Source organism: Rhipicephalus sanguineus, chromosome 11 (assembly GCF_013339695.2).
Source record: "Rhipicephalus sanguineus isolate Rsan-2018 chromosome 11, BIME_Rsan_1.4, whole genome shotgun sequence".
Lineage (NCBI taxonomy): Eukaryota > Metazoa > Arthropoda > Arachnida > Ixodida > Ixodidae > Rhipicephalus > Rhipicephalus sanguineus.
The window spans coordinates 88,718,721-88,742,766 of record NC_051186.1 but is presented as its reverse complement, the minus strand read 5'-3'; the positions used below and the strand labels follow the sequence as shown (position 1 = coordinate 88,742,766).

General features: G+C 45.3%; 1 protein-coding gene across 1 annotated transcript; it reads left to right on the top strand.

Annotated features, from left to right (window-relative positions):
• The first annotated feature begins 315 nt into the window (after positions 1-315).
• On the top strand, positions 316-21,903 carry LOC119373870 (acylpyruvase FAHD1, mitochondrial). The gene is made up of 4 exons (XM_037643934.2): positions 316-514; positions 4,531-4,627; positions 14,271-14,423; positions 16,690-21,903. Exons 1-4 carry the CDS (start codon positions 453-455, stop codon positions 17,035-17,037), a joined length of 660 nt encoding a protein of 219 aa, XP_037499862.1. The 5' UTR covers positions 316-452; the 3' UTR covers positions 17,038-21,903.
• Positions 21,904-24,046: the final 2,143 nt, after the last annotated feature.

Here is a 24,046-nt window from a genome sequence, read left to right as displayed (position 1 = left end):
ATAGACCTGGAAGCTTCTGCTCAACCATCGCTCCGACCTGTTTGTGTGACAAATTATATCCAATGTTGCTACCTTCTAGCGCTTTTTCCATCCTCGCCATGTACAGCATGAATAACAGCGGGGACAAAGGGCATCCCTGTCTCAGCCCCTTGCTAATTTCAACGCTGTCCTTGCTACTTATTCCTTCCCATTCTATACAAACTGTATTTTCTCGGTATATTTCTCTCAAAAGCTGTACACAGTCGTCACCTATACCACGCCAGCGCCTCCTCTGACCACGCCAACAGGATAAAGAAGCCCGCGTCAAGGCAATCCAATCCAATCCGGTCAGCTCTCGACTTTCGGTACTGCGGGCTCCTTGGGACTCTACTTGGGCTGCTGTCGTGCCGCTTGTTTTTTCGGCGAGACAACTTTAAATTTACCAGCGGGAAAAAGAACGCCGGAACGCAACCATGAGACTAAGCAGATTTGTGGAATTCGGCAGGAAGATTATATGCGTTGGAAGAAACTACCGGTGAGTTTATAGGGTCCTGTTTTTCTCGTGTTTACGCACCTCCGACTAGCCGCTGCGGAGAGAGGGGGACGGACGGATCTGCGATAAACGTGCGATGATCTTTTATTTTTCGTGTGACCAAGTCGGGTCCCGCGTGCGTCTTGCCAACTAGTCAGTATTTCGGGAACTTCTCCTAGAACGTTATCCCACGTTGTTAGGCGAAAACAACCAAATCCTTGTGGTGTCGGCCACGCTAATATCCTTGCGCCTGTTTAGCTTTTTTTCCTCCTCTGTATCGAGTAAACTTCACGGATGTCGTCAGCACGTCGCATTCCGCCAGTGGACGTTGACAGCTGTTCATTGCGTAATCCGGAGTGCGACATTTTGCGTCTCCGGAATGCTGATAGCCTTCGGAGTGCGGCCTTTTACAGCATTTGGCTCCGTATCATGTACCGCCGCTCTCATCGGGGCTATTACCCTCCGCTAGTAGAATCAAATAAACAAAATAGTCTTAGAAGATACAGGCAAGCGGTATGGCCTTGCATCGATACTGACTTCACCAATATCAAACTACAGCGTGCTTCCTGGGAATTCGCTATACTGTTTCAATATTTTTTTATGGGGAGGGGTTGGTGCAGCGTATCATGAAGGGGCTAATGCATCTGGGTAGAACAGCGACATGCAAGCAGGCTGTCGGTTACAAAATATCTGCGAAATTCCGGTCGGAAATGCAGATGTACCAAACTGAACTGTCGGTATCTGCGGCTTATCGCTCTTGCATTGCGCGATCCTACTTGCTTCCACAGCTGACGTGTTACGTAGAAGAAGACATGCGTGGGAGATGATATTGCGCCACTGCATTTCTGTAGTTTGCTGTATGTACTGCATATTAAGTGTGGCACTTTAATTATTTGGTTATACTTGCTTAAGCTTTCCCGTAGTTGATGTCGCAGACATCTGACCAAATCCCTAGTGTTCATAAACACTAGAATCGTGCGTTCGTGACATTTGTGAAGGCCCACAAGGCAAAGAAAAGCATAAACCCCTTTCCTGTTCGTGTAAATGCAGTGCTGTAAACATTTCTGTATGCTTTGGTTTAAGACATCAACAAGCATGACCCACCCTACAGCTAAGTGTTCAGATGCTCAGATACCTGGCTCGTAAGCCAGGTATCCAACGTGGCCAGCTAGGTCTCGCAAGCAGTTGGTGCACGTTGCTCTGACTTTGCTATGTTCATCAGACCGCATAATGAACATCGCTGGAAGATAAATCCATGCAGCATTGGCCTAGTAACATGTGACAAAGTGGTGCCCTGCTGTGGATCCCCTGAAAACGTTCCCTGTCATCGATGTCTTGCTTCTCTGGCTGTGCCGCTGTCTGATGCTTTCAGCAAAACGATCACAATGAGGCTTCAACAGTACATCGGTGGTCACATGTACCACTCATCACCATTTTCTGCACATGTAGGCAAACCCTTACAGACACGCCTTTTACCCAAAAGACAGTGCTCTGTCTGGCACATGTTTTGAATTCAGCATTCAACATATTGCCACCTCATACCACTCTGTAAAATAACTTTTCGCTGGGCTAGTTGGTAGTTCCTGTTTGTATAAAATTAATCGAGCAAAATAATGCACATTTACATATGCACACACCCACACAACGCAACAAAAATACATAGTGTTGTGTGTGTTCTGGTTGTGTGAATGTGCCACTTTTGTGCTTAATTAATTCTTTACCAAAACGTCGTACCGCACTGCATTACCTTGCTCATTTTTTATTTTTCTTCAAGCCCCAAAGTTTGCAGCAGCGGCTTGATAGGTTTGCTCAAACTGTATGAATTTGCTTACAGAGCCGTGACTTGGTGCGCTTGCTTTATGTAACGTGTAAGAAGTGAGACAATGGGCGAAATGCTTGATGCAGCAAGAACTCTCCTGGAGAGTAATGGGAGAAATCTTGCTGAGGGGTCAAGTACAAGGAAAGCAAGTGCCATAACCAAGCACCTCTGTCATAAATGTCGTACATTGCTAACATTTGATGAAGTCGAGGGTTGGAAGAGCAGTAGTAAAAAAAGCTGCGCTAGTTGGTACGAATGCACTGTGGAATAGCGCCTGTATCGTCTCTCTTGGCCTGTGTCGCTGTGTGTTTCTTGCACTATTCCACAATGGTCGGAAGAAATCACGTCTGGTCGGGATGAAACATTGGCGAAAGCTTTGGTGGATGCCAACTAAAGTTAAAATGTATTTACTTACGTTTAGAAGCCAAATTTTCAATAAATACGTTCTCATCTTGGTCGACGTGCATCACAGTTTTGGCCGGTGACAAACATTTGTTAGTCTACCGCACAGCCTATTGATAAACTTCTCTCGGGGTTGTCCATATTTCAAGGAATTGGCGCTGCATGGCTTCCGGGGAACTCTTGAATTGTTGTTGCATCCACTGATGGCAGAAGAGACGTTCCTTTAGCATATGCATATTGGCCAATTTTGATCAGTTTTGAGGTCAGGCTAGACACCTTTAATGGTGAAGCGAGCACTCATTTCTTGTGATTTCGCATTGGCTTATGATCTCTTGCTGTTAGTGCTGGATGCACCACTGTAGACCCCAATGTGAAAGTGATTATTTAAAGACGGCCATAATCTTGCGCTGTGAAGGATGCATTGGCGTGATTTTGTGGGACCTTCAAGGTCAGTTGCTGGATGCAAAAAATTGGAGAGAAGACTTACGTGTGGAATTCACAGGGGCATCATGGGCTCATTGGTGCATAACGACAGAGCAATGGCACAAAATTTGAGGCAGATTTTTCAAGACATGTTTATTTGCAGGACAGACATATGTACAGACGGGTCCACTGTTAAAAGGAACACTTGATTTTCTGTTATGTCCGGATTTCGCTCTCCTGCAAAAGCCTAATGGCCTAGATTTGGATAACACCACTGGTGGTCGACAGTTACGAACCCTTATGATAGACTAGTATCGTGCACGAACAATGTTTCCACATCCACTAGCCGTTAGGGGGCCAAAAAAATGAAAGTTGCTCATTCGAGTGTTCCCTTTAACAGTGGACCGTACTGTACATTCAGAGGGAGATGATGTTGGCTGAGTCGGTGCAGTGCAGAAAGGACCAGTGCACAAAAAAACACATGTGCCTCTGACATGTTCTTCTCTACATTAATGTAGTCGTCCTTCTTTATGCCACAACTATGCTATGCGTTTAAGACACATATACATGCATGAATTGATGGTAAATGCACATCAGCTGTGACTGTAAAACTATATACAGTCAGCCTGCAGTAATGCAAGTGTCAGATAACTCGGTAGATAGCTTGCTGACACAATGTGCACCTAGCCTGTACAGCTGTGCTCAATATGACTTGCAATACGGGAGCGCGTTGCCTCACTTCTTCAAAGATTGCACATGGCTTCAACTGGCGCTCATTTCCTCAACTAAACAATACTTTGTCATTTAGTGCCTATCCAAGTGAGAGAATAGCAATTAGTCGTAAAAATAAAGCCAAGTTGAAGCCACGCGCAATCTTTGAAGAAGTGAAGCCACGCGCTCCTGTGTTGCAAGTCTTATTGAGCATGGCTATCATTTCGGCCTAAGGTATCTCTCATAAAAGGTGTTTTTATTTATTTTTTACTGTTATCTGCTTCCTTGAACTGTGCTTGACATCGATGCATGCTGCAGTGAGTGACAAAAAGAACGTCCTTCGATTTGTGCTCACTACTGCTGCGTTCTCTGAAGTGATCGTTCAGCCATCTAGCCAACTGCCCAATGTAGTCTTTGTCACAGCTCATAGGAATCCCGTGTACTTCACAGTCTCCATAATACAGAAACTTCGGTTGATGCTTCTTCTAGCAACCATCAAGACCTTCTTTTCTGGCGCTTGTGTCGTCACACTCACTTCTGTTCACATCTTCATTTTGTGCATATTGCTCTGACCTCCAGAGGTTGAAGGTAAACTTTATAAAGGCAGGTGCGATACTTCAAGTGGTTGGTTGAGGCTGATTCCAGTGGCTTTATCTTCTGACAGGGAGCATGCCGAGGAATTGGGCCACGCTGTGCCCAAGGAGCCGCTGCTGTTCATGAAACCTCCAACAGCCTACATTACCGAAGGGCAGTCTATAATGGTAAGTTCAGCACAGGGAAAACAACTCTGTAATGTGGGAACCTTAAACCCGTGGCACTATACTCGAGGGAAGCTTCTTGGCAGTGCCATGGAAGCCACAGAACTGAAACGCCTGTCTGCTAGCGCACCGTGGAATAGCACTTAATTTTATTATTTTCTCCTTTCCCTGCCTCAAATAAATGCTTCATTATTATAAAAACTAAGACGGTTATGGGAAGTCATAAAATTATCGCTCACTTTGCAAAAAAATTGCTTTTTTGTTTTTCATTTCATAGACAGCACCTTGTTTTCTGCACTCCTGTTCTCGTTAGTAAGCATGGTGTCCCTGACATAAGTTGGTCTGTGTGTGGCTGCAAACCCATCGTTTAACCCTTTATGCGGCACCAGGACACATACGTCTCACTTTTCAATCTGCAAAAAAAATTTCCTCCCACATCACCCGTTGCCAATTAGCGCAACGCTAAGTCACTCATATCTTGCCTAAGTCTTCGTAATCTCGAGGAAAATTCTTTCACCACGTTTTTGAAGGGCGGAAGTAGTGTTACAGTAACATTGAATTTCAATCAATTTTTTTAGTAGCTTCTGAATTTTCATCATCTTCAGATAGAAAGAACCTACCAATCTAAATGCCAGATAATTTCCTCTTTTTCTGATTTTTCAGAGGCAATTTTAGGTTCCAGTCATTGCGTGTTTTTGCAAATTTGTGCAATAACTTGACCGATAAATGCATCGAAACACAAACCCCTGCGAAATCGCCATGCTCATCCCTCAGCGTAATTGCTCATATTGGTGCATGGAAATATTTTTCTTTATACCATATACGAAGTAGCCACATATTCAGGCACAACAGCCGTACTCGTCAATTTGATAGCGGAGCAGAGACGGCAAATGGAGAGAAAAAAAATTCCAGATCCCACGTGAACCGCAGCACAATCACAGCGAAAGCTGACGGTGGCGTAGACCCTTTTTAGCCTTGGGATACATACAATACACTACGAAAAGTACCACTACGCCATAAATCAAATTTTCGTGAAGTATGTTGAAGCGCCTACTAAGCCATTTTCGTCATTCTGCGAGAAAGCGAGGCACAACTACAACGTCTGTAAGGGAGTATGTGCACTTGTTGTTGACGTCGACGATGTGCGATGAAGAAGTACGCTCAGGACCCTTTGATGGTTGGAAGCTTGAAACAAGCCACCACCAGTTATGTGATTTGCACTGGGCGTGACATTCGTTGTCGCTATTTCCTCTGCCGTCATGCTGTATAACATACGCTGACGTGGGAGAGAGACGGGGGAGGTGTGCGAAGAACTTTACTGAGACCCCGAGGAAATGGATCATGCGCTTGTGGGCTTCCTTGGCAACCAATACAAGTGCACTTGCGAGGAACCCACTACGCTATAATCATTGTAATTTTTGAGAAGTAGGGCAGCAGGCACTGTGCCATTTTTCGTCATTCTACGGAGAGCCGTGCTATCTGCTAAACGCATGCAAGGCATTATGCGCACTTTGTTGATGCTGTGCCTGATGACGACGAAGAATTATGCAGAGACCTTTGTAATGGGTTGGAAGCAATCAACACCTACTCGTTGCGCAATTCGCATTGTGTGACGCCTGGTTATAGAATTCGCGTTGTGCAACGCTTGGTGCTTATTTTACTCTTCTACCACGCTATATTGCATATGCTAATGTGGTGCGTTCCCGACACGAATCCTGTATAGGACCTTTTTGCAAAGCAGTTTAAACCACCGGCATGGCTCAGAGGTTGAATACTGGGCTCACACGCAGAGGGCCCAGGTTCGAACCTCGTTCCATCCTGGAATTTTTCTTATTTCGTTTTTTTTTCTTATTTCGAGCGATACTGGTTACGGACACCGGCGGCGGCGGCGGCGGACAACTACGGCGCCAAAAACGGCCGGTGAAATGATCTCATAACAGCTTTCGCTGTAAAATGGTTGGTGCGTGAGGTGAAGTAAGCTTTACAGGAACAGACCACAGCACTGTGAAGGCTCACAAGAGGCGCACGTGCAGGTGGGGTTCTACTGCTGGAAATGAGGTCCGCACAACTTTCCTCAGCACAACATGAGAAGTGATACCGTGTACCACTTGCTTCGGCCATATCATCCCAAATACCCGTTGATGCAATTGCGAGGCGTTGCCCTCGTGAGTCAGTGGGACAATGTTTTCCCACTTTTTGAAAACACTCTCATGAGTCAGTGGGACACGTATGTCCCACTTTTTTTTTTTCAGTAAACTCATGGCTTGCTTTTGATGAAATTTGTTTTATACTATTTCTTTGTAGTTTATATCAATGTACCACAGCTGGTTTTTATATCATCGTATCAAAAATATAGGCAAACGTACAAAGGGTTAATTCTCTAAGAAAAGTAAACTGGAAATGGGACACCGAAATGCACACTGAACAATCAGAATGACTCTCTTCCATTCACATTTTGTATGTATATGCTTTTCTAAACACATCAACGTTGTGAGCAAGCAAAACTGGAACTGAAATCTGCTGCAAGCTGCCACACTAGTAGCGTAGTCACACTAATCTGCACAAGCCTTGCCTCCATAGTGTTTGCTCCACTGCCAGGCAAGCTTTCCACAAATATAGTGTAATTCAAAAACATTTTGAACTTACATAACCTCTTTAGGCGGCCCATAATTCCGTCCATTGCAAACCTATTTCTTGCATGTTCAGAAACAAGAATAATTTGCAACTGCAGAACAGCTCAAGAAGGTTCGCTTAACCCTTTCAGGCGCCCCCTATGAAGAACTGTCTGTAAATGCGTCAAATTGACATAACCAGCGATGCTACCGAGGACTTCTGATTTGGAGCAATTTTTGGAGCAGCAAAAATTCCGTTTTGGAGCACTTTGGAGCGGGAAAAATTTTCATCTTGTAGCACTTTGGAGCACATAATTTTGCATCTGGGAGCACTCTGGAGCAGCAAATTTTACATCCTGGAGTGCACTACAGAAGTATATTGCATTCAAGCACCTGAAAATTATTATGGGGCTCTTATGAAGGCTAGAAATATTTTGAATCATTGCAATTGTCACGAAAAAAATCATCTCAGGAGAACTCCATACTTCACTCGCTAATGAAAAAATAGAGAGAGAGAGAAATAGATGAAAAGTAAGAGGCAGGGAGGTTAACCTGGTGCGAGTGACCGGTTTGCTACCCTGCACAGGGGTGGGGATATAGGGGTCGGAACGAGGACAGAGAGAGAAAGAGATAAAATAAAAACAAAGAAAAAAATGCACACATGCAGGACGTCCTATCAGAGCCGTTGCGATAGACCGGTTGAACGCAGACAGCGCATTAGCGCCTGCACAACCTTCTTCTGTGACGTTAAGTCCTGCCGGTGGCTCAGGATTCATTCTTCCGAAAGAGTTCGGTCGTCCAGTTTATCAAGCGCGTTGCAAAGCGACTGTCTTTGCGAACAGTACTGTGGACAGTCGCACAGAATATGCTCAATCGTTTCATCACTTCCGCAGTGGTCACAAGCTGCAGTGTCGGCCATTCTTATGCGGAAGGCGTACGCGTAGGTAAATGCGAAACCCAACCATAACCTGCAAAAAATAAGGACTCATGCAGTTGAGTGTTCTGGATTAACCTCTCCGGCGATTATTTTCGACATTAGCAAATAAACAGAATACCGGATAAATAAAATTGTAATTTATGAAATAAAACTCTAAATACATCTATGTGGTTATCAGCAGACGTGGTAGACAAACTTCGTGATGTACAGCAGTGCCTCAATGCCAAAGAGCCACACTGTCCCTAATGCATTCCCCTAAGAAAACTCCAAGGCGAAAGCCAAGTTTTTTCTTCTCGATCGACGGGTTGATTCTCCCCCTCCCTCTCTGCAAGCTTTCTGCACCTCACATGGTTTTGCACTACCTCCTTGATCGGTGCACCGATCACGGAAGCAGTGTAAAGCGACGATGTTATGTGATTACATCACCACGTGACATCAGGATATATGACGCCATGTTGGCATCACAAGTTTTGACGGTGTATGACGTGATGATGACGACATCACATGATTATTTTTTACGTCAATTGAACGCCGCCCGACGGTCAGTTTTCGTGTTTGATAAAGCATCTAAGGCTTTCGCATTATTATTGCGTATTCAAAGTTAACAGCCTGGCCGTTAACAACCTGGCCTTACATACCAAACTGTCCTGCACCATGTCACCTTTGTGCCATGCGCGAAGCAGCTTCACTTATCATCCACTTCACAGCTCCTCAATTTTTTTAAAATTTTTATTGTGATAGCAATTATATGGACATTCTAGGCGGATTTTTACCGTCGCTGTTGCCGTAATTTTCCGTATAAAGTCCAAATTAATAACATCACCACGCGCATTCTAGCTGCGGGTAAAAGCTCGCGAGCGCTGGTGACGAACGCGGCTGAAGCGGAGATTAAACTAGCCGGCCGTCTGTCTCCGTCGCACGGAGAGCGTATGAGATAACATCTTCCCGCTTGCGGGCCTGCCGTTGATTGCTCATCAAACATAGAGGAAACGCCCCGCCGGTCTTTCGTAAGGAGCATGGAGCGACGCCGGGGGAGCAGATGGGGGGGGGGGAGACAACCGCATCGTTGGAAAGGCACTGTCGCTTGCGCGCGCGCTATCTCGAGGCATCAGGAGACGGCTCGTAAACTTGCTGTGCTCTCAACACTTACTTCGCGTTTAGAGAACTCAAAGCACGAAGACGCTTCGGTTCCTGAAGCGGCCATATCCCCTTAAACCGGCGTTTTGTTGAGTTACGCGAGATCGGATCCAAAAGAGTTAGCTGCTAGCCTTACTTTCGTTTAACAATACAATTTGTTGATATCGCATTCATTGCTTCACCCTTAAGCGAAATTGAGTTTTTTTAACCGTCAGCTATTGACCCTCGAACGCGAGGGGCGGACGTGTAACATGGCGCAGCCGCTTCACTGTGGGCCATAGAGTTAATATACTGACTCTAGAGGAAAAGCTCCCCATAGGGCCCATGCATTGAAACCTATAACCGCATGGGTTCCGCCATGATGGAACAAAATGAACGTTGCCAGACCCTGAGATGCTCGCTATATTTGACGGTAGTAATCAGTTTTAATCTACCAACCTAAGCCAGCTACGCGCTGTTCAGGGAACAACAGCTGCGTTTTGATGCATGAAGCCGTGTGTTAGTGTAGCGTTGTCTGAGCAGCTGGCCCGATTGAAAGCAGTTAACATTTCCACCTGTTTGTGCATGGTTTTTACTAGGCACTCCATACCAAAGTTTCTCCGTTCGCTGGCACAGAGGTCACTCGACAGATTCGCAGCTCGGAGCAAAGTCCGTAGGCCGTGGTTGCACGCTGATTCGACTTGCAATGGCGAGACACCTGTATCCACGTTCTTTTTCAGCTCATTGCTGCCGTACTTCAGCGCAGAGAGCCATAAAGCAGAAAAATGTCGATTGCAGCATGCGGCGGGGAACGTGAGTGAGACATCTCCCGAAAGCTTCAATCAAAACTAAAGTTACACGGCCCACGAAGCTTTATCGCCGTTAAAAAATCTTAAAAAATCGGTTCCGACTAATTCGTACATAACCTTCAGGGCTTGTCCCATCTCTTCTTTGCCGTCCGTCCTGGTTTGCACTGAAGTTAGCTTGAAAGAAAAGAGGGCTGTCACATGAAGTCGAGTGGTACGCGGCGACAGAAAACGCACACAACGGGACACTATGACAACTACGAGATACAAGACGCAAACGAAGTTTCAGGGGCTTTAACACGACGCACAAACCGGCACAATCGGCCGCAAGCACACACTCGCGTACTCGCGAGTGTTGATATGGTGGTGCCATCTAGTTAACCAGCCTGCAAACGCTCCTTTCCGCGCGCAGTAAATTGCATAAATAGCCGTTGTATTCTTTCGTAGAAGTATTCAAAATAAACACAAGACAATATCCGCAAGTTTTTAATTGTGCAGATGCTTCTTTAGGATTGATATGTGATGGCAAGAATGACAACGTTCCAAGATGTCAGCGTTCTTGTGGTTATAGGTCTCGCGGCCCAGCTTTTCCTCTAGAGTCAGTATATTAACTCTATGCTGTGGGCCGTCAGCGACGGGCCCGCTACAGCTGCACATTTGCGGCTGCTCCGACCAGGAGATATGCTTTTTATTAATCAGATGACATTTTTAAAAAAGCAAGCAAAAAATTCGAATTGGAACCCTAGCTCGTGAGCTCGAAGGGGCAGGGCCTTTTAGGGGGTATTCACCGCAGAGTGATTACAAACTCGGATGTGCTGGGGGAAGGAATTATGAAAAAAGCTGTTCTGGATGAAGATCCATGGATAAAGTATATCTGAGGAAAAGTGTCAACGCGTTCCCACCGTTCGCGTGCTCTTCCATAAACGCGAAGCAAGAAAAATCCTATATTGTTCTATATCTACCTCTAGCGATCTCAGATATTATTCCGCGATGTCCAGAAACAGAAGTGACAGACATTTTAGCGGCACGCATGTAGTTATTACTGAACATTGCTTTCCTTACGTGCCGTGCGACGCTTGAAACGAGCTATCAGCAGCGTTTCGGGAACAGACGACGTCCGCCGATGAATCGCCCTCGCAACCTATTCGCTACCGATAGGCCTAGACGTCACGAGCCTCTGCGGAGAGCGCATTTTGCTGTCGAACCGACTTGCAGAACAGAAGCTGCATCGGCACCGTGCATGGCATTGTGACCTCGACTTACTGCGCAACCAGCAGGAAAGAAGAAGGGAGACAGGAAAGAGCGCTGCAACGTTTTGCTGCAACGGCATTGTGACTTACTCGGGACGCACGCACGAGCGCTATTTATTCAGCCGAATAATTCTTGGTCCATGATTGCGACTTTGGCAGCCCCAAAATCAAGCTGCACATGTTCTGAAGCGCCGGCGGTGCGATTGCCGGTGATAGACGCCCCCAAACCTGAGACTTTGGCGCAGTTTGGCGCAATTTTCGTCGATATTATCAGGATGGCGCAGTAAATACAATTTGGCGCACTTTGGTGCAGTTGGCGCAGGAGTGGAATCACTGCATACCATTATTTTAATGCACTGAATATTCTATTTTAGCAAAAATGTCATTATACATTAATTTATATGTTTTATAGTAACTAATTCTAATTCAATTATAATTAAATATCTCTTTATTCTGAAGTCGTTCATGCTCCGTTTATGCATAAATAGAATCAAATCTCAGGCTAGAAATACAGCGCAAGTTCATTTTCAGTTATGTTCATTTTGAGCAAAGAAAAATTATACTTTCGTCTTGGCTCGCGGGAAGTGGCACATCAAGCTATTCGTTGAACATGGTAGTGCCTTCAGCAGTGTGACTATGCTCAGCAGTAAACTGTGAAATGAAGTTAAATGAAGACATATTTTTTAAGCAAGAGGTTCAATTCACCAAATGGTCAATGAACTTTGCGCTTTCTTAGCCACTAGTCAACACAGCTAGCAAAAACAAGTGGTGTATACAATTGTCTACAAAGCGTGTCAAAGTGTTAAGGGATTGTTGACATTGATGCAGTGTTTCTTTTATCTTGGCACAGAATGGTGAAATTTGGCACATGCACTACAAATCGCACTTACAAAATAATTCTAAGTTTTCGTTAGCATAACGCCATTCATTTTTATTCTATGCGAATCTACACGTTCCTTGCTTGTGCAAAGCCTTGCACAGCGATGAAACACACTGGTGGGCTGGAACTACTGCTAGTAAGCTGGAAAATAAATCGTGAAGGTATGTAAAGCCACAGCTGTTTGCTGTCATGGAAGAAGAGAGAGACGTTGCTCGGCTTACATGCAAGAGCCCTGTTTAGTAGTTGCACTTATGGGCGTGTGTTCAGTTGGTTCACAGCACTGGGTGTTCTGCAGCATGTGATTTCGTTCCATCATATTTTCCTACCAAGATTTCTGCTGCCAGTGCCTGTGAGAGCAAGTATATGGCAGCTCGGAAAGCACAGGAATAGTGGCTAGCCCATGGGCTTCGCAATACTTTCTCCTTCTAGCTTCACATGACTTTGTGACTATTCACATTAATGTTTTGTAAAAAAGGATGTTCTGGTCATAGTGCAAGATGCAGCAGAATGGTGGTAATTGAAATTCTGATAATTCACACAAACATGAAATTTTTGGTTGACCTAGTAGCTTTTCAGCGTACTTAAAAGCTGCTACATTCAAACTGCTCCATCGTGTTCATTTGGTTAATTCCTACTTTTCGCTGGTATGTGCCGAAAATTATCTGTACTAACAATTCCATGTTGACTGAGGAAGCATGCTCACTGCGACATTGTTTGGGTTCAGGATTAGCTCCAGAAAGAATGACGCAGCACGCACGGGGACAAGCACACGCAAGACGTCTTTACACACACAAAAAGACTGAACGAATATAGAAAACAGTTACATGCGACGTGATGGCTGCTACGTGAAATAGTCAAGCAGTGGCGTACCGTTTGCCATCGGAGCCGATGAGGTCGCCGAGTTGAAGGCGTCGTGCGTAGACCGTGTGTCGATGCCATAGCTCGGTGCTGGTCTAGCCGCGTGGAGTCACGGGGTGTACTCCGCGGCTGTTGATGCCGGAACTCTGCGCCCAAGGGACCCGTTCCACTGTTGACGGCCTCGGCCCATGCGTGCTCGTGGGGCGAACCCCGAGTGTGCCCGTCTGCACACGGCGTCGAGGCTTGGCCCGGCCTCGTACACAGTCCCTGGCTCGATCTTCCCGTAGCGGGAACGCTCCGTTACGTCGAGGCACCAGAAGGTAGGGCTGTGGTTCCTCCCACGGACCGGACGCCCAGCGAAGGAGATCCCAGTCTTGGAATGCCACTCTCGCGCACGGCCCACGCACTGCTCACGCTGTCCCGAGGCATGCCGCGCACACGATTGCCGTCCTCTTCGCCACCGCACGACACATACGTGATTTGCCCCCACATGGTGCACACATTCAAAGGGCCACAAAAGTCGTAACGCAAGTCGCCACTGCACGGCACACTGTTTTGTTTTGCCCTATTTGAAACCCGCACGCACCATATATTATTACACTCACACCCTGTAAAGAGTACCAATATGATCACTGATATCCAAAAGCGTTACTGGCATTCATTCACAGCTGTCTGTGGCATTGCTGCTGCCCTAAGAAACAATAAATATTACTACACAAGTTCGTATGTTCCCCAAAGTGGTACTGATGAGAACTTTCATTTATTCAAGCGAAATCGTGGGGCGCCCTCAAGCTTGAATTATCGAGAGTGTACTGTAGATACCTTTCAAGAGGGAACGATTTGTGGTTTGCTTGTGAGGCTGGATCTCTGTTTGTCATCATTTATAATTGAAATGATTGAACTGCCGGCAAAAGTAGGCCAGTGTCGGAGAGACAAGGGCACCCATGTTTCACAAGTGCCTGAAAGCTGGTCAGGCATGCCAATTGAAAGACACTTGTCCGTCATTGAATTCGGACTTCTTGCGAAGAGCCAGCATATAAAAGCATTTCCTCTCTAGAAGTTGCCATTGTTGTCATGGTAGTCGAATCATCACTTTGAAAGAGTTGCTTTTAGTAATGTCGCTTGAAAACCATATAGTTTTTTTACGTTCGCTATCAGTGATGCACCCATCGACTTCTCCATTTCAGATTCCTCGGGGCTGCGAAGAGCTAGACCACGAAGTCGAACTGGGTGTGGTCGTAGGACGCCGAGGGTCGGCCATTCGAGCAGAAGAGGCACTCGACTACGTGGCGGGATATGTGGTCGCACTGGACATGACTGATCGGCAGCTGCAGAGACAGGTGAGGACTGCCTCAACCCGTGCCAAATGAAAATTGTTAGCATATTTACTCGATTACAGTGCTGTGCACTGCTTCTTCTGCTGTGTTGTATAGGTAGTGTCATAGTAGTACATTATAGTTACTGTTACCATCATGGAATGCCATTAGATGCCCATAGTGTGCATACTGCTATGTGAACGCGGTGGCCATGCTTGTCTGAACAGGAAGTGGCAGCCAACACGTTCAAAGGAAAAATATGCTTAAAGCCACGACATGCAGTGTGGTAACTTGTCCCCGTGCCATTTACCCCTGTGTTGTGCGCGGCATGCTCATCGGAACGGAAGAAGAGAGACCTCAGAGCCTGTGGCAATGTTGGTAACTCCATTTATTTATGTGAAAAATTTTTGCTGCAGGAGATTTGTGAGGTGATGAGTTGTAAAGTGAGGTCCTTCTCTGATTACCGGGAAAGGTGTTTTAACTAAGCACACCATAATATTGACAAAAGATACATTGAAAGTATGCGCACCAGCCGTTTGCTGCACCTTCCACGTTGTCTACGGCGTACGTACGAAACAGAGAAAGCAAATCACTGGTGGAGCACACCAGGTCAATTCCACGAAAGATCAAAGAACAGTGTATAATGGATGTTTCCGATTTTTCTGATAATTTTGTATGTTGTGCACATATGACTGCACATCACGAAATCGCAGTTCATTTTCCAATAAAAATTTTTTTCAACGCAGGAAAATTCTGCGTTGAAAACCAAACCTCTTGGCGACCACTCTCCAGAAATTGATTTCCATTCATGAAGAGACCTTGCCTTTTATACCAATCTCTCAATTGTGGCACAGCACATCATAAGAGACACATGGAGGGAATGCGTTCTCTAGCATGCAAGATATGAATTATACTAAACTGAAATAGATGAAAGAAAAGGAGGCTACAGCTGAAAGTGCCTACTGTGGACTGAGGGATGTCTAACACTGGCGTGAAGTCGCAAACCACGCAAATGCATTTAATTGGAGCGATCTTTTTCTTTACAAAACAGTTCCCACTTTCCGGCAGTAGATCATTACTGTTGTTTAGTGAAGCTCAGAGAAGAAAAAAGACGTGTTACTGTATTTTCTTGTTACTAGAGATGTCCTTTATGCAGTAGCCACCACACTCTGGAAACACAATGTTTGACATTTTCTGCTTTTGTTCTAATAAAAACAATGCAACATGTTTTTTCATAATGTCATTCTGCAGTCCTTTGAGAACATTTTGGGGGACTTTGAACAGAATTGAGATTGGCGTTTTTTTATTATAGATTTTTTAATTGGAGGAGCACTTTTGTCTTTTTGGTGTTTCGAGCATGAAAATTTACTACTTTGAAAATTATTAGAGAAATACAAATGCCGAGGTTCATTACTCACATAAAGGCCTATTCATACTGCAAATATGAACAAGCTAAGATGTTCACAGAAGTAGCCATAGCGTCCCAAATTTGACTGATTTTCAAAAACGCAGCGTTTTTCGTGAATTTTTAAAAATACATAATTTACTCAGAATTCCATGAAATGATAAGAGCTATTTCCTCTTTACTTCTACTTCCGCCAAAAAGAAAGATATTTGTAATATATAGCTTGAGTAGCTGCCAGCATGGTTCCGAATTTACGAAAACGCACTCTTCGTAAAATGGTCGTCGTCAACCGGCGACACTTGTCGAATTTTCCTGTGTTGAAAAAAATTTTTATTGGAAAACGAACTGCGATTTCGTGCTGTGCAGTCATATGTGCACAACATACAAAATTATCAGGAAAATCGAAAACATCCAAGTACACACCTTTTTTTGATCTTTCACACTTTTTTTTTCACACACTTTTTTTTGATCCTGACCACCAGGATCACCACTGATAACTTGGGCACTTGCGAACTGCACGGCACAAGAGGAGAAGAGGTGCCGAACTCTGGTGAAAAAGAGGCTGCATTCTTGCAGTGGCAGACATTTCCCCTGACTTGCTTGTTTGTAGGGCACAAGTTTGCCCAGTTTAAGCTACTCAGTTAAAGTGTGATTCTTGAACTGTGCATGACAATACCATGTGGGTGGCTGCAGCCCATGGCATATGCCTACTCAACAATCTGCGATCTTATATTCGTCTTCTAACTACTGCGCTTCAATTAAAACCAACAAATAACATCCTTTATGCTCTCCTCGACTTTCTTATGTGTTAACTTCATAAGGTAGTGTAGCAAAAATGTGCCTCCGAGTGAATTCCCTTCCATGCATGCCATTTGTGTCATGCAGTGCCAAGCTCAGGGCCTCCCATGGGAGCGTGCCAAGGGCTTTGACACCTCCTGCCCCGTGGGGCAGTTCCTGCCCAAGGAGTCCGTGAGCGACCCTCACGCGCTCACCCTCTGGTGCAAGGTGAATGGCCAGCAGCGGCAGAAGGGAAGCACCTCGCACATGCTGTTCACCATCCAGCAGCTGTTGGAGGCAGCCAGTGCGCGCTTCACCCTTGAACCGGGCGACCTCCTGCTCACCGGCACACCCAGCGGCGTCGGGCCCGTGCATGCCGGTGACGTCGTCGAGGCCGGCATCGAGGGCCACGGCCAGGTTCGCTTCCCAGTCGAGCAGCAGCAGCCTAAGCAGTAGTATTTTGCTAGGGTCGGTCGTTTGCGGGTCGGTCATTTGCCTGTTGAAAGGACCTGGCGCTAACGAGGTTGAAGGACAGGAGGAAGGACTAATGCTATCCAACGCTCATCCTGTCCTCTGAATTAAACAGGACAAGGATACAAAAAATGGCACGGAAATATGACCAGTACAGTGGTGGTCTTTGCTTTAATCTACATGTCCATGTTCGGCTTGCACGGCATCCTTTATTCCTGATGAGTCGCCTAGCCTGGCCCTAGATGTTTCTGCTTCACGTGGTATGTATGGTATGGTCCTTCCCGTCGTGTTCTGCATCCTCGTTAGCGGTAGGTTCTCTAATCGATCTAGGCGGTCTCGTAGTTATGAAGCAGAATGTTCTAGTTCCACATCTGGTTCCTCTTCGCATGATGAGTTTTTGCCCTAAGCACGGCTTTTCCATCTGAAGCAGCTAGGCAGTCCGTATGGGCAACTTTAGAATGAATGTGTGGATGTTAGTGATCCACCACGGAAAGCTACTTCAGATTTCTTTTTTCTGCCGCTGCAGTCGCATATCAGGTGTAACTGCCGGCTCCTGTCTAAGAGTCTAGTTAGTGTACAGGCTTTCAACACTGGGTTTTCTTTATACTATAACCCATTTCGCGCCTGGTGATGATGCTTAGAATGTTGCAACTTTTTGTCATGAACCTTTGATGGACTTTACAAAGTACCTCATTCTTTTCTTCATTTTTGATTTACTCTTTTCTATCCCAGCATTCTAGAATAGAGAAATCTGCACCTATTACACTGCCGTTGAAGCGAGCTGAACACCGGTGCTATAAAAAAAAAAAAAGAATTCCTTGCTGCCTGGGCTTGCATTCACGATAAGCAATTGCAGAAATGAACCAATCGGTTTTGGGTAAATTTTCCAAATGCCCAAACCTAGGACCCCATGTACCGTATCATATCTTTACAACACTGTGTGTAGGCAAGCTCGTGTGAACAAGCTACACATTTGCTAGCTAGCTGAAATTTTGAAAATGTTTAGTATTTGAAATAAAATGGCCAGCTTGTTATTCGGCGGCTTTACAGTTGCAGCAAAAATAATTTTGAGCTTCTCTTTTAGTACAACTTGAATATGTGCACATGTTCTGCACTTCATTTCAAAGGCCTACATGTGCCATCTAGTGTAACCTACTCAGATTACTAGGTGTTGTCCAGTAGCATGGCCAGCAGCGTGTTACCTGATGATGCGGCTGATAACAGTGCCGACTGGAAGTTCTCCGAGAGTACATGAATGCATGGCCTTTTTTGGGAGGCACTGGCAGTGGCTGCTGTGGACCATCTACTAAACAGACCTTTGTAGACCTTTGTAGAAATCGACAAGAACATCACGTTCGTTGCATATTTCCTTGCTCTTTCGTAGCACTGCGGGGGCTTCTGACATTACCAGGAAAACGAAGCCATTCCAGTTGGGCCCCACAGGTTACGTAAAGACAGGTTGGGAATTGTCTCTGCTTAAGCTGTGCACCGTTGGCTACTCCGAAATTTTTTCCCCGATAGGTTTCTTCGGCATGGTCAAGGTTCAGTTAGCATGCTTACTGTTGTGTCTTTTCTGCAAGGTACCTTCGCCCTTGCCTCCCGATAGCTCAACTCAGGGCCAATCACTCATTGTGACACAGTTTCATTGAAGTCTATAACTTTGGTCTTGTCCACTTCTCTTTTTCTCCTCTAGAGCAGAGTGTTGTGGGATTCGTTTTTTTTTTTTTTCCCTCAACACTGACTGTGGAACTGTGGATGAATGAACAACTCTATCAGAACATTGTGGAACTGACGAGAATGCGATTTTCCACGTGTTTTGGAGTGCGCAAACCTTGAAGCATGATAGCCGAATTTGATTGGTCGATCACGAAAGGCCCTGTGAGCCATGGAGCCCGTGTCCCCAACACAGAAATCCTGATCCAATATTTAAAAACGGACTGTTCCATTCCGTATTGTCACCGAAGTTGCAACAGGTAGCCTCTCATCCAACAGGTAGTCCGGGAATTCTGACGGGTCGACTCAATCACTTCGTTTGCTTGTTCCGCTGTTAACTGCAAACAGGCCTATCAGTGTATGTACACAATCTGTGTCACGGAGCGGATCAACTTGCTCTGTATAGACTACTGAAATTTACCATAGCTTTCGCTGTGCTTGTCTGTAGACCTGGTAGTTCAATGGCAAGTGTGAACTACTACCGTACTGCCGGGCTGCCTGCAAAAAGCGGCAAGGCTGTTTACATTCTTGTTTGATGATGCCACACCTAATAGACTCCTGTATATCGGTGTACATCTTAGTGCATCTAAGTGTTTATATACTACAGCAGTTTCTAACTCCATCAGGTAATCTGCCACCGATCATTTGAAGTTGCAGGGTTCCCTTGCCTTGGGGATAGTAGAGGCAAGTAGAGGGCAGCTGAAAAGGCTTGAATTGTCCTGGACATTTTTTTAAATCAAAACTGCCAAGGACTAGTCCGGAACATCCATTCGTTCCTCCGCCTCTTCTGAATATTGGCAATCATTTATGCATAGTTGTATTTCTAATATCGGGGCGATGTTTTTTTTTTTAGGGAGTACATTCACCAGATGATAGCGAGGAAGTAGGGCTTCATAGTACAGCCGCCCAAATCTTTAACTATTGTGCGCGAGCGCCGACTTTTTTGTGTGTCAGCGCCATACGACGGAGCCGAGTTGCAAACAGGGCGAGAGTAAGTGCATGCCCACGAAACGCGCTCGGCTGGGCCCATCGTCTGCTTGGCTGTTCCTTCGTGAGAACGTCACCCTGCATTAACTCACTTCAGACAAACAGGCAGCGTGTCTTACTCGTATCTTATATTCCGAAGATCAGCAAGCAACCGAGAAAATGAAACCCGCAGACGTCACACACCCCCAACCCCCACACATGAGATAAGCTGACAAATGTGGATCCTTCACTTGTTATCTGGCGATGCAAATGCCTTTTTTTTTCTGCACTTACTCTTGCCCTCTTTGCAACTTGCATCCATCGTACGTCGCTGACGCACAAAAATGTCTGCGCTCGCGCACGATAGTTTTGGTCGGCTGTACATGGTGCTTAGTTCAGACTTTTCATTTCTGGAGATCTTCAGAAACGCGATATAACTGGCCTGCAGTTACTAAATTAACTGCTAGTGTCACACACATTTCATTACACACATTCAGATTTCTACCTGTACAAGCAATTTCTCTCTCTTTTTTTTTTTTTAATGGCATGTAAAGGTTTAATGATGCTGTCAACTGTTAGTGAAAGTTGTAGAGTGTGGTAGTGCTAGCACTTCTAATGTCTTATTGAGCTGCTTGCATTTAATAGCCTGTGTGCTTGACTAGCCACAGCCTTCTGATTTTGTGCTATGTTACAAGAAAAGGCTAACCACATCTGGCATGTGTATACTGTGCAATTAAGCTTTAACATGTATGTATCTTTACGGGTGTTTTACGAATCAGGTTTTACAACACGGTGAATAGAAGTGTTTTACGGCATAACTTTTTTAACTAAGAAACAATTGTTTGAGCTTGTTTAACATGTAATTGCCGTTCATGAGCCTGTGTAATTGAGTGAGAGTCCTTTCATGTGTAATTGGATGAAGGTTTTTCTCACGTGCCCGAGGACAGTTTCGCCAGAAAACTTCGACATTTGTCTGTGTTAAAATATTGCAGGGCTGATGACATGCCTGTCTGTGAAGTCTTCCAAGCACTAATTGCTGCATCCGAGAGAGTTGACGTTTGAGCAGACGTTCTGTAGTGTGAGTGCACGTTGTTTGAAGTCGCACCGTTTGACCACTGGCCAACGTAAGGAGTAGTGTGATTGAAAGTTGAAAGCATGATGTATAGATTTAAAAGAGCAGTGTTTGAAGGAGTACTTTGCTGTATCGCAAACTGCTGTGTTGCAGCATTGAAGAACTGCACCGGCAGCACGGGTGGCCAGACGTGGGACCTCTTGGAAGTTGAATTTCAGTCTGAAATTTTTTGTTTACTGGCATACTTTCGGTAACCGTAGAGGAATATTGTCTTTACTTCAACCTGAAGCCATGATTACTAGTGCCGGCTTCAGTGATGCCCCGAAACACTGCTGGTGTTTGGTAAAGAACTTTTTGTTGCACTGCGACGCATGCGCAGTGTGACGACGCGTCTGTTTCCGTCCCGCAGCCGTCTCCAATCTATGTGAGGATGGAAGGTTCAGCTTGGTTTACCTTCAGTTTTTTAGAATTAACACATTATGTGTTGATGCCTTTGTACTCTAAGGCGCAAAGTTATGAGACAGCGTCTCCTAACTTTGCTCGTGCTTCTAGGAGCACGCTGCCGTAGCTTCACAGTAAACCTGAAGGGAGGCGTCATTCTTTAGGACAGTAAGTGCCAGTAGCCAATCTGAGTTGGTGCATTTTGACTGAGCAAAAATGGCTAGGAGGCCCACTGACCAAGACACTCTAAAGGGAGCAGATACTGCACTCTAAAGGGAGTAAGTACTTTAGGCCAACTTTTCTTCTCGCTAACTATACACAGCACAGTTGCAGACTTGCAAATACGCCATGAGCATTACACATGTTAAATGATGGCATTATTATTGTGCTGTCGTTGAATGCCAGCTCACCCAGTACCACCCATTACTGCACGCTTGTACTTGTAGTGGGTGTGCCAATGTTTGCTGCATTACGTGGCAGTCTGCAGTCCTCTGTTCTCTGCTGCTGGAATAGATTCCCTCGTTCCTTATGCATTTTAGCTTTTTGTGAGTCGATGCCACTGCCGTTTCTAGTAGCAAGTGCTTACGGAACATTGTTCCGTTTCCGTGTGAAGGTGATTTTTCTACTATTGAACAAATAAAAGTCGTTAATAACAATCATGCGTGATGTGTGAATCTTCCAGCGAAGCTTTCGCTGGCACTATTTGTGCATTGCTCGCATTATTAAGGCGAAAGCCTTGCGAGTAAAAACATATGGCATTGGACAATGCAAATTAACAAAACTCGCGTGTGGCACATAACACATTCCCTGTCTAAGAATTAGTTAAGGTTCAATAAAACGTGAATTAATGTAGCAAGTATGCTGATTTCATTCAGCACATAGGGTGAATCGGTGTGAAGGTAAGCTAAAGGGAATCGGAGTTAATTAAATATGGGTATGATGTGAAATAAAGGTGAATCAAATGCCGTGAATTAAACGTGAGAGCATAAGCCTTCGCCTGTGCTCTGCTCTGCTTTAGCTAAAGGAAGTGCCACTTTTTATCCAGCTGCATAGTGCCTGCACTTTGCTGTCATAATGCGGATGCCGTTTTTACCAAGCTGCTTTGCACAGAAGGCATACGCATAGCTGCCAAGCAGAAGGCACTCGCATGCACGATTGTACTTGTCAACACGGGCTGTACTTACAGTCGTAGGCGTATTGGTAAGTGTGGAAATTTGGCTCCGCCTTGTCCATGCTAGTGGCTTCACTTTTTAAGCACTTTATATGCTTTACTGGCCTGTATTTTGAAGCAATCCCTATTCCTCCGAACTCTTTGAAGGTAAAAAAAAAATGCACGCAGTGCAGCATCCCTGCCGAATTGTGGCACACGTAACCCCCCCCAATTTGTTCATAAAGATCGCTTCACTGCAAAGCGATGTAGCGAGAAAGACGAGCTATATGCGTAATCTGTGTAGCTTGGTAAATCTACCTAGTGTAGCTCGGCTACGGTAGCGCGAGCTACAGCACGTGCTACCGTAGCCGACAACAGTTGCCTTTCTCGGGCCAAGAAAAGGCAATGGCGAGCCGTGAAGCGACTGTACGGCTGAATACTAGTGCTCGCAGGGTCAGAATACAGCAGTGCTAGCCGGCCACATGAGATCCTTCCAGTACATAAACAGGGCACTAGTATTCCAGTATGCTGTGTTTCCTGGTTTGCTGTTATGGAAGTGATGAAAGATGTAGCTCTTGCAAATGCTTTTCCTTTCCATCACCAATTTTGCTTTGTACAGTACTCTCAGTAAACAGAAATCCCTTAAAACTGTACTGCTGCTTTAATGAGACACTTGCCTCAATTATGATTGGTTTCGCTTTTGATTTCTGAACCCCCGTTCTTCTATTGGTAAATGGAACTCCTCTTATATACAAAACATATTTTCCTGGTCCCTTCAGGTTCCGCTTAAGCGGGAGTCTATTGTACACTCAAACCTCAATATAACAAAGTCGCATCTGCCACGAAAATAACTTCATTATATCAGAAAGTTCGTTATAAACGTTTATTTTTAACACTGTATCTATGACAACTACTATTCATTTACTTCGTTATAACCGATAATTCGTTATATCCGTGTTCGTTATATCGAGCTTTTAGTGTAGATTAAACTGGATGTCGAGAATCATCCGCCATATTGAACAGTAAAGACATCCACTTGGAAATCCCATGCATACGTGTGGTGGATCCCGTTCACATCCTACATTTGATGCATTGAAAGCTGCGCTGTCTCTGCAAGTGCGTTTTTCTATCGGAAATATCCTTGCGGAAGAAATGCCATTGCTTCGGCAAATGCTGTCAACCGGGACGTTGAAGCTCAAGGATGGTGCAAGCACGGGAGCGAAAATGAGCATGGTGCACGTCGTCAAAAATATGGACAGCTAGCACGGGGCCTTTATTTGCCCTCCTGTAATGAGCGAGCTGCTGCAGTGATCTTCGCCACACACAGCCATACATGTAGTATGGCTGTGTTGTGGGAATACCCATGGCAGCGAGAACTTCTGTGCAGTGAAGCGTACTACCTGTGTCTACAGGTGCTTTGCCTGTGCCCACTTATCGAAAAGAGGACCATCACAGTGCCTCAAGAATGTGAAATGCCTCATCTGAAACTCATTCCACCAGAATGCATGGATGAATAAATGAATAGGTGAGGTTGTATGTGAGAGCTGTGTGCACCTCAACAACTCGGAGTAATGTGAGCCGAGCAGAAACACCACATATTGATGTCAATGGTAGAATGGCACGGCACTGTTGACACCTGGCTCTGGCAGTAG

What these genes read in the sequence shown, in the direction of transcription:
- LOC119373870 (XM_037643934.2), top strand. Translation starts at nt 453, where the DNA reads ATGAGACTAAGCAGATTTGTGGAATTCGGCAGGAAGATTATATGCGTT. An exon ending in CCGAAGGGCAGTCTATAATG is followed by an intron (nt 4,628 to 14,270) that starts GTAAGTTCAGCA and finishes TCTCCATTTCAG; the next exon opens with ATTCCTCGGGGCTGCGAAGA. An exon ending in ATCGGCAGCTGCAGAGACAG is followed by an intron (nt 14,424 to 16,689) that starts GTGAGGACTGCC and finishes TGTGTCATGCAG; the next exon opens with TGCCAAGCTCAGGGCCTCCC.